At 35.8% G+C, this 10,314-nt stretch overlaps 1 protein-coding gene across 1 annotated transcript; it reads left to right on the forward strand.

Annotated features, from left to right (window-relative positions):
- Window positions 1-89: 89 nt before the first annotated feature.
- Window positions 90-9,208, forward strand: LOC132308759 (probable protein S-acyltransferase 19). The gene is made up of 10 exons (XM_059806968.1): window positions 90-663; window positions 2,132-2,245; window positions 2,671-3,081; window positions 3,856-3,924; window positions 4,046-4,117; window positions 4,198-4,326; window positions 4,436-4,516; window positions 6,397-6,597; window positions 7,536-8,635; window positions 8,752-9,208. Exons 1-10 carry the CDS (start codon window positions 619-621, stop codon window positions 8,756-8,758), a joined length of 2,229 nt encoding a protein of 742 aa, XP_059662951.1. The 5' UTR covers window positions 90-618; the 3' UTR covers window positions 8,759-9,208.
- Window positions 9,209-10,314: the final 1,106 nt, after the last annotated feature.

Consider the following 10,314-nt stretch of genomic DNA (forward strand, 5'->3'; position numbering starts at 1 on the left):
CTTTATTTAGATGATGAATATGATGGAACCAAAAACAAATTGAAAAACAGAAAAGATAGTAGCATAGGGTTAGAAGAAAAGGTGTGACCATGAGAGAATATTGGTCCCACGTATGCTCACCCAATTAATATTCCCACACACTTTTTCTACAGCAGGGTACACACACTATCATACCACACTCGCACATCGTCAACTCTCAACCCTTCTCCGTCTTTCGTCAGTTTCTGTTTTGTTCGATCGTCAAACGCCTGCACTTTCATTCCCCCATTCTGTTCCCTTTTACCTCCTCCCCTTCCACTACTTCACAAAGATTTCTACTTTCTTTTTTTTTTTTGTTTCTTTTTTGAATTTTTTCCAATTATGATTTTTGAAAGAATTTGGTAGGACTAGTTTGTGTGTGTGTGTGTGTGTTTTTTTTTTTTTTTCCTAGTGACATTAAAGACTGCACAGTACAGCTGTGCTTTTTATTTTTTTAGTAATTAAAAAAATTGAAGTTATTTTGGGATTAGGAATTGGTTAGGGTTTTGGTTCATTTGGGTGGCATTGTTGGCCTGGATTGAGTTGACTAGAGCTTCAATTTCTTGTTTTTCCAGTGCCAAGAAAAATAGTTAGGGAGTTATGGTGAGGAAACATGGATGGCAACTACCAGCACACACATTCCAGGTTTGGATGATCTTCTTTCTGTTTCAGTTCATTCCTGTATCTCTTGATCTGGGTTTGCTCAAATTAGTAATTTCCTGACATGGGTATTTATTGGAAAATGCTAAAATGGGGACGAGGGGTACTTGGGTTGTGGGTGTGTTTCCACTTGTTGGGTGAATAGGGTTCTCAATTCACTTCCTTTTGATTATTTGCTGGTTGGATTCTTCAAATAATATGATTTTCATTTTTAATTAGCTTTGATCGAAGATTTGGTCTCTGGGTTTCTTATTTTAGTTTTTATAGTGCCTAATTTATATGCTGTCAACTATTGAAGATTTGTTTTTTATTGAATTGGTTCTGAGGATTTTTCATCTGTGAATATGTTCTGAAACTGTGGGTGGAGTTGGTACTGAACACAGTGCTAATTTTTCTTTCTCCCAGCTACTACATTGGTGTTTTCTGTTACAATGATTATTCAGACCTATTCAATTTATTTGCTTCTGGTTTCTTTACGTTATTTAGTAGTATATTTTGACTTGAAAATTATAAACTTAAAAGAGTTAGTCAAGACAGTGTGTTTATGTGACGGAATATGAAAATATGAACAAGTAGAAGGATAAATTTGGTAAACACTGACTTGAATGATAATCAATATAAATATTCCTACCAGAAACTTACTTAGAACAACACAAATTTGCATCGGATGGTAATGATAGCAAGGTTGGTGAGTGGACCATACTATTGAGCTCAATTTTGGGTCTGATGGTAATGATTCAAATTCAACCTCTAATTTAGAACAAAACAAATTCATCACTGCTCTAAAATTACATTCAGATTCTAATAAGAATTTGGTTATTTTTCTTTCAGCTGTTTTATAAAATAATGATAATGTGATGGTTTGTCTATTTGACTTCTAGTAACGTTTACAAAGTTCAATTAGTAAAGAATGAGCATGTTGTGGCTATTCTGCTAGTGGAGAATGAGATAGCAGATCACTTCCTGACCTCAAATGAAGGAATTCTACCTCCATAATTAATTCCCCACTCCTTTTTCCTCTCTTCCCCTTTTGCCCCGAAAAAAAGAAGGTAAAACTAAAACTTATAATGAAAGTGCTGTTTTGTGATAAACTATTGTACTGATAAATAGAAATTGTTCATCTCTCCACATATCATTACTTTTGATCTAAATTAATTTCTATGCAGTCACTATAATCAACTCAAGGTTGTCTTGATTCTTGACATCACTTGATTCTGGTTGTTGATCATTCATTGATTTCAAGTTCATGGTTTCACTGTTAAGTGATTTTTTTTTTGGTTTTTTGGTGTGTTTTAAATGACATGCTAATGACAACTATGAGATGGTATTTTAATGAGATAATTTTTGTTTGATGAAGAAGGTTATATTATGGATTTTGTGTTCAAATGAGTATCTATGCTCTTATATTTAGCTAAATGTTTCTCTAAACTTTTGGTTTTTTTACCTTTTGTAGGTTGTTGCAATTACTGTATTTTGCTTGTTGGTTGTTGCGTTCTATGCTTTCTTTGCCCCTTTCCTTGGAGGCCGCATATGGGAGTATGTTTTGGTTGCTGTTTATTCTCCAGTGGTATGTATTCATTTGATTTAGATAATGCCCTTGCACATTTTAATGAAAATGCTGCATTTATTTTTATTGAAATTTTCAGGAGTGATTGATTGATGGGAAAGAATATTTGGAAAGTGTTTTCAAAGAAGTAACACTAGTAGTTGTGTTTATAGCACTTGAAAATCAGGACCTCTAGGAAATATGTTTTGTAGTTCTTTATGTTACTTTGAAAAGAAAAGAAGAAAAAATTTGTGAATCATTATGTATGAACCATGAAAGAGTTTGATGACTAAATTATCATTTATCTTGGGCATTATATTGGTATAATTAATTGACAACCACTGCAATCATAATAATACATGCATCATAGTGTCCTCATGATCTATCTTCTACTTGAGTACATACCCTTTATACTTGATGGTGTTCATCTCCTTCTGATATTGCAGGCACTCCTTGTTTTCATTCTGTATGTGCGGTGCACTGCAATTAACCCTGCGGATCCCGGCATTATGTCTAAATTCGATTCTGAGAGAATGAATAATCCCAATACAAAGTTTGGGTTGTCGTCCAAGGGCCTGCCAGTAAAAATGGATGAACTTGGCGCTGGGGCACATTCTTCTCCATCATCAGCTTCAAGAAGTTCCATTGCTGCAGCTAATTCCAGTAAGAAAGGTTCAAATGGAGAACTTGGGAGTATCAATACTAGGGTGAAACCCACTACCAGGTCATCATGTTGCAATGTAGGAGGAATCATTTGTGCATTATTTGTACATGAAGATTGCCGCAAACAGGATAGCGCAGCTGAGCAGCAAGGCACAGGAGAAGATGCTTTGTTTTGCACGTTATGCAATGCTGAGGTACTTTTTCATTGCAAGTATGTTGCTACCATACATCAAATCAAATATCTATCAGTTTCTTTGAGTACATCTGCCCATTAGATTTCTACAGTTATGTGCCACAACAGCTCCACATACTTGCATTAATCTGCTCATCTATGCATAAAACTTCTAATAATTCTCCTTTATATTAGGAGCTTAAATTATATTTAGTAAAACCTTTAGGCCCTCTAACCAAGACTTCTTTTTACTCTAATAATGCCACCTAGCCACTAAAATATTCACCACTTCATTGCCATATTGGATTCCACACCCGCCAACACCAAAATTCATGATTCATCTACTGCCCCACTCTCCCACATGCTCCACCTCATATCCTTGCCTCTACCACTGCATGGTGAATCCACACCACTATCAATTCAGGGGTGAATCCACACCAATGTAACTACTAGATTGCCATTCATTCCCCTTTTGCATTACGTATGCCTTCTTTTCCCCCTTTTGCTCATAAGGATCAGATAATTTCACAAGCAGAAGAGATTTTACAGCCTGTACTTCTCTCTTTGTTTTATGCCTTTTTGCTTCATATTTTGAGAAGGAAACTGAAAACATAAATGAGAGAGAGAGAGAGAGAGAGTTTTTTAAAGGCTTGCACCTGTTCTCCTTGTATATTAATGTGGTCAGTGTCCTACCATTATTGTGCCACATACTTGTGAAAGCTCAGGTAGCTAAAGAATATAGGTTTATATATCCTTTTTTTTTTTTAATTTATTATTAATTCTTCCAATGCTTCAGGTGAGGAAGTTCAGCAAACACTGCAGAAGTTGTGATAAATGTGTGGATGGATTTGATCACCATTGTCGGGTATATTTTGAACTGTTCCGGGTGCTCTCTGTAGTACATGTCATATTATCTTTCTACTTGAGGACGAACTTATTTATAACATTATCCAGGAAATTAACCGTATTACATTTCATTGTTGCAGTGGCTCAACAATTGTGTAGGAAGAAAAAATTATGTGACTTTTATTTCTCTTATGGCCATTAGTCTCGTTTGGGTATGTTTGAAGCTTACTGATTATAGTTCTATAAACAAAAATTTTGAACTGCTAATGATCTCTCTCTCTCTCTCTGTCAGCTTGTTATTGAAGCTGGAGTTGGCATTGCTGTTTTAGTGTGTTGCTTTGTAAATAAGAAAAGCATGGAGACAGAAATAATTGACAGACTAGGAAATGGTTTCTCTCGTGCCCCATTCGCAACTGTTGTGGTATATTTTATTTTAATTCATATATGCTTTAAATCAAAGCTAAAATTTGATAGTTATTATATGAATACTTCTAAATCTTTATGCCAATGTTCAATATCTTTATGTGCAGGCTGTATGTACGGCAGTTTCGTTGCTGGCTTGTGTACCCCTGGGTGAACTTTTCTTTTTCCATATGATACTTATTAGAAAGGTCAGCAGCCAGAGATATTTTGGTTATATTTTTGCTTTCCGCAGATAGAAAATATTGTGAAGGGTAGACACTACATGGTGGACGTGAATTTGTGGATAGAAATAATGCTGGGATGTTATCTTTGACTTCCAGTGACATCAATTTATGGTAGGGAGTATCTTTTCTATAAAGAGAGATGAACAATTAATAACCTTTAAAAATGAATCAAATATGACATGAACCAACTTTGATCAAATTAGAAAGGTAGACCAATTAACATGCAATGTAAGGTTATTCCAAGTGAGAGCTTAACATCGCAATATAAGCTAGTAGTTTTATACATAGAAGGACAATCAAAAAGAGAAAGAAAGTAAAAACATTAGAACTAGGAGTTCAAGCCAAAGGTCAAAAAGAAGTTAAAAAGGTAGTAAGGGAAGCCAAATACAGAGCATATGATAATCTATATTCTAAATTAGGTACAAAAGATAGGGAGAAAAATATATGAAACTTGCTAAACTTAGGGAGAGGAAAATTAAAGATTTTAATCATATTAAATGCACGAAGAGTGAAAATCAAGAGTTTTAGTAAAAAGATACAAAACTAAAGAAAGATGGAAAAGTTTCTTTGAGGAATTGTTAATTGACAATCATTTAAAAGAAATTAGGTTTGGAATAATATAGTAACTTTAGGGAGAATGGAGAGAAGCATACTGTTCTCATAGAGATATAAAATGCATTTAGGAGGACGAAATCACGTAGGGCTTTAGGACTTGATGACATGCCTATTGATGTTTAGAAGTGTTTAGGAGATGATGGCCTGTCTTGACAATCAAAATTGTTTCATAAGATTATAACTAAGAGAATGCTTGATGAGTATTGTAACAGTATTTAGTACCTATAAGAGGAATATGCAAAGTTGTACTAATAATTGTGGAATTAAATTAATGAGTTATTCTATAAAACTTTGGGAGAGTGATTGATCAAAGATTAAAACAGAAATTGAAGTGTCAAGAAATCAATCTAGATTTATGCCGGGGAGTTCAACTATGGAATTTTTTTTTTTTTTACTATATTAAGGAAACTAATGTAAAGATATGGAAAGAGAAGGATCTCCACACACACACGCACACACACACACATATATCTTTTTTATTATAGATTTAGAGAGCCTATAATGGGGTCTTTCTAAAAATATACTATGGGGATTTTTAGAATAAAAATGAATCACAAAGAGATGCGTCGACATGAGGCATATAATGGGGTGTCTGGAAATATAATATGGGGAGTTTAAAATAGAAATGAATCACAAAGAGATAAATTGACATGATAAGGGACATGTGCGATGGATCTGTGACCGAATTTAGAACTACTGTGGAAGGAACAAGTGAATTTTCAATTATTGTAGCTTACATCAAGTATTAGCATTATGGTCCTATCTTTATGCCTAGGTTAAAGAGAAATTGGAGTAGATGTTAATCATTGAATCAAGGCAGAGTTTGCTGATGCATTGAGAGTTATGTTAGGGGAAGGGGAAAACCAGAATTAGTTTGAGTAAAGTAAGGAAAGACATGATGCAATCTGGTTTGATTAAGGCTATGCCCTTGGATAGAGTGGAATGGGAAACATGATTTATGTACCCCACCCAAAGTAGTTGATACAAGGCTTAGTTGAGTTGAGTATAATGCTCCATTTGGTTGCCTAGTCATGGTGGACTTGGAATGAAATTGGGGAATCTTTGCAATTGTTTGCAGTTCGAATTTGCTGATTGTGAAGTTCCAACATTTTTGACTTGCAAATGGAGCATTGCAGAAAGATGAAACATGACCTGGAGAAAGTTAAAGAATATGAAAATGCAACCAGCTTAATGATTCTTTTTTCTTATTCTTTGCTTTGCTGGATTAGGGTATTACAACGTACGAGTATGTGGTGGCAATGAGGGCCATGAGTGAGGCACCGGCAGGAGTCTCTGTAGATGAGGAACTGCCAAACATATTATACTCTCCAACAGGATCTGCAACAACTGGGTTCAGTGGTGGAAGTTCTCTGGGCCTGCAGTACAAGGGGCCATGGTGCACCCCCCCTAGAGTGTTTGTTGATTACCAGGTATAACTTTAAAATGTACTTTATGTTTTTATCTATATATTACAATTCAAAAACAGATACAATCATTGTTAGTAGTGAACTGAACACTCTTTTTATCGCTCCTTGCTTTAGTTAACATAATCCTCTGTGATGGGACCTTTGACCTTGGTTTCACATGCAGCCAAAGGTTTCAAAGCTAGTGCTGAGCAAATTGTAATATAGCTGATTCATGGGTTGTATGGTTTCAAAGCTAGAGAACTGAGCAAATTATTAATAATTTTTTTCCCTGCCAATACGAATAATACAATTGACTTTAATCCAAGTCTGATTATGCTAAAAAAGTTAATTTTTGCTTGTTTTCTGTTAAGCTGGATTAGTTCAAAAAACAAAGGAATTCAAACCAAAGGTCAAACATATAGACCTGATCATCTAAGCCTTGAAATAGTTAAATCAATGAGACTTACTCATATTATAAATGCAGTTACAAATCTTTTCCAGCATTTTTCTGTATCTAGGTTTAATTTATAAAAACTCCCACCAGTATTATTTTTTACTTACTATCTGCACTCTGCAGCCTTATTATCATAATAGATTTATGACATTCATTTGTTAATAGGACCGAGATTTCACAAACTTTTCCATTTTTTTCCAAATAATATCAGTACCGCTCTAATGCTTATTTTTCTAACATGCCATGTTTTCATTAATTTTTTTCCTGTATTGTTTTCTATTTTTATTTCTTCATTCTGAAATTCATGCCTCATTTGTTGCTACAACTCACCCCCCCAGGCGGCGTCATTGGTGCAAAAGCAACCTGCTTTTCCAATTGCTGCTAAGATTTCTATTTTCATGTTGACTTAATCTTGTACTATTTATTGTGGTGAAAAGGGAAAAAGATATTTATACTTGATCAAGGAGTAATTGGTAAACATATCTTGTTTTGAAACTGGCTATTTCAGGACGAAGTTATACCTCACTTGGAACCCGGAATGGTCCCATCAACGGTTGATCCAGATGCAGCCGGTTTTGCAGAAAGGGGGAACAAGGTACCTAAAAGGCCTGTTCGGATCAGCGCTTGGAAGCTTGCGAAGTTAGATTCAAATGAGGCAATGAGAGCTGCAGCAAAAGCCCGGGCATCCTCATCTGTATTACGGCCTGTTGATAACCGTCATGCAGATGGTGAATTGAGCTCCAGTGGTAACGTGAGCATCAGAAGCAGCGAGAGCACCGACATGGGAGGGAATAAAGACATGAAGAACGAACTGAGATTATCTCCTTTGAGAAACTCTTTTGCTCCAAGTCAAGGTAGCCGGGATGAATATGAAACCGGCACCCAAAGTGTGAGTAGCTTCAGCAGTCCAAGCCATGTTCACGACTCTGTCACACTAAGTCCTCTCCCACAAACTCATGGTTTCAGCCATTTTAATGCAGCTAGTTCAAAATCTGGCTTTGTCCCAGATCGGCCCCTAACTTCTAGGGCAGCTTTCCCTAACATCAACCACCCAATGTCCAATACTTCCTCAGAATTTGATGAAAAGGTCATGCAAAAACATGGCACTACCGATCCATTATTGCTCTCAGCACCAGCTCAAGCTCCGGCAACGTCTCTCCTTCGAGACGTGAAAAGGACACTTGTTGTTTGGGACCAAGACGCCGGAAGGTATGTGTCAGTCCCTGCATCATCTTCAGAAGCTCGAAACAGCAGACCGTCCCTGCAAATAGGAGTATCAAACCCTAATGCAGGAACAGGCAGTTATACTCAAAGGCCAGTTGTTCCACCTCGAGAACCTTTGTTACCTGCAGGTAAGCCTCCACTCCAGCAGTCGGAGAAGCTTACATACACTGGAGACTCTATTTTCTATGGTGGACCCCTTCTGAGTGCCCCAATTAGGAATGATTTGAGAAATGAGAGGGGCTCGGGTTCAAGAGAAGGCCAAGATAGGATGCCACTGAACTTGCCTCGAGAATCCAGGTTTAAAAGAGATGCAGCCTCAAACCAGCTTCCTGTGTTCATCCCTGGAGGTTTTGAGCAGAATCCTGCATCTGGGTCCCGTTCAAAGTAATTTGTGACCAAACTTCTAACAGAAAAAATGGCATTTTTTCTCTGATTGAAGTAGTGAATGACTGAAGCTCTAACAGAAAATAGTGTCATTCACATTTTTCTCTATTTATCAGGTTTTGATATGGAGGGGAATTGAAAAAAACCCCTAATGGAAGTTGCCTTCAAAATCCAGGAACCTTGCGATCTGAAACAGCTTTGGAACAACTAAATCGTGAGGTTCCAGTGTTTCTTCTCGAACCAAATTTTCTGAATTAACACGTTGGTGCTACTTGATGAACTTTGTGGGTGAGACTTGCTCTCTCTCTACATTGTAGCTAAAGGATTTTACCTGAACTCTTTTTTTGTATAATTGAGTTTCATTTGGTAGGTTTCAGAATATCAAAACCAGCTGCCTTGTAGCTAATTGTTCATTCTTTTCAAGTGTGATTTCTATGTCACGCATGGCCATGTTTAAGGACTCCTTGGTTGAAGTAGATTATTCTTCTTCTTTGCTTTATTTTTTTACTTTATTTTTTTCGGAAGTTAAAATAATGTGTAATGAATAGACATTGTGGTGGGGGGTTTTGGGTACATGTCTGTGCCTTGTACCAACGGTTGGTGTTTTCTTTGTTTTGTTTCATGCCTGTCTATTCAGTACTGAACTTTAAGTACACTCTGAGATTCTTCCCAGTGATTAATATACCTGGCTTCTGTTTGGTTAGGAAGAAAAGGGATAAAATGGAAAATGATCAAAACTACTTCTGAAAGGAATTCTGCTGTAAATGTTTCTCCTCGGTTCTTTTTGTAGTGCTTTTGTAAATATTTTCATCAATTTTACTTCGCTTCTTTTGTTACTTAGATTCAGATGAAGCATTAATTAATTTTATTGAAATGGGTAAATTCGTAATTTTAAATGGCACTGACGAATAATTGTTTCTGCCATAACATTTCTGGTTCAGATTGAGGGTGATGACCGATGAGAAAACAATAGTTTAATAGGTTGATTTAGAGTCTGCAGTCTGATTAGTTGCAAAAGAAAGCTTAAAATTAAGGGTGGAAGTTGCAGAAATTCTACAACTCAATGCTCTACACTTTGGATATTTTTTCCTTTTCATTGGCTACTTTTTCATTTTCATTTTTGAGTTAAGAAATTGGGTTACTTCTCTCACACGCACCCTCTATACAAGTTTGTGTGAAGAATGAGTTTCGAACCAATCTTGATAGTATTTGTGGAACCATTAATTCAATTATTTGATACAGTTTCTTAAAACTCTAATAACGAAAATTAACTTTTTTTTTTTTAAATCATTTTTTGTCAAGTCTTCTAAGTTGTTTTCAAAAAATTTGCTTTCAGACAATTGTCAACGAAAATAATTTTCAAAACATTTTATGTGAGATTGAAAAAAATTGGTCCAGCTATGATATGGGATGGAAAGAAGAGAGGAGAAAAGAAAAGAACAAAAGTGAAAAGGAGGAGGCAAACAAAGAAAAGAAAAGGAAGGGAGAAAAAGAAGGATAAAATTTACACTTTTTTTCATATCATCCTTCTCATTATGGGAGATATGATATTGGTATTCAGTTTCATACGCTTACTCTTCCATAATTCTTTTAAGAAATGAACTGAAAAAATCACACCTAAATACTGAACTAAAAAACATAGCATTTTGAGACAATTGTGGAGTGTGGGATTGCTTTTG

The sequence above is a fragment of the Cornus florida genome, unplaced genomic scaffold (assembly GCF_030987335.1).
Source record: "Cornus florida cultivar Cherokee Brave unplaced genomic scaffold, ASM3098733v1 CherokeeBrave_3.0.0_Hap2_Chr05, whole genome shotgun sequence".
In the NCBI taxonomy this organism is placed as follows: Eukaryota; Viridiplantae; Streptophyta; class Magnoliopsida; order Cornales; family Cornaceae; genus Cornus; species Cornus florida.

Coding starts and splice junctions, on each gene's coding strand:
- LOC132308759 (XM_059806968.1), top strand. CDS start 619: ATGGTGAGGAAACATGGATGGCAACTACCAGCACACACATTCCAG. Junction 2,246..2,670: donor TTGCTGTTTATTCTCCAGTG/GTATGTATTCAT, acceptor CTGATATTGCAG/GCACTCCTTGTTTTCATTCT. Junction 4,327..4,435: donor CCCCATTCGCAACTGTTGTG/GTATATTTTATT, acceptor CTTTATGTGCAG/GCTGTATGTACGGCAGTTTC.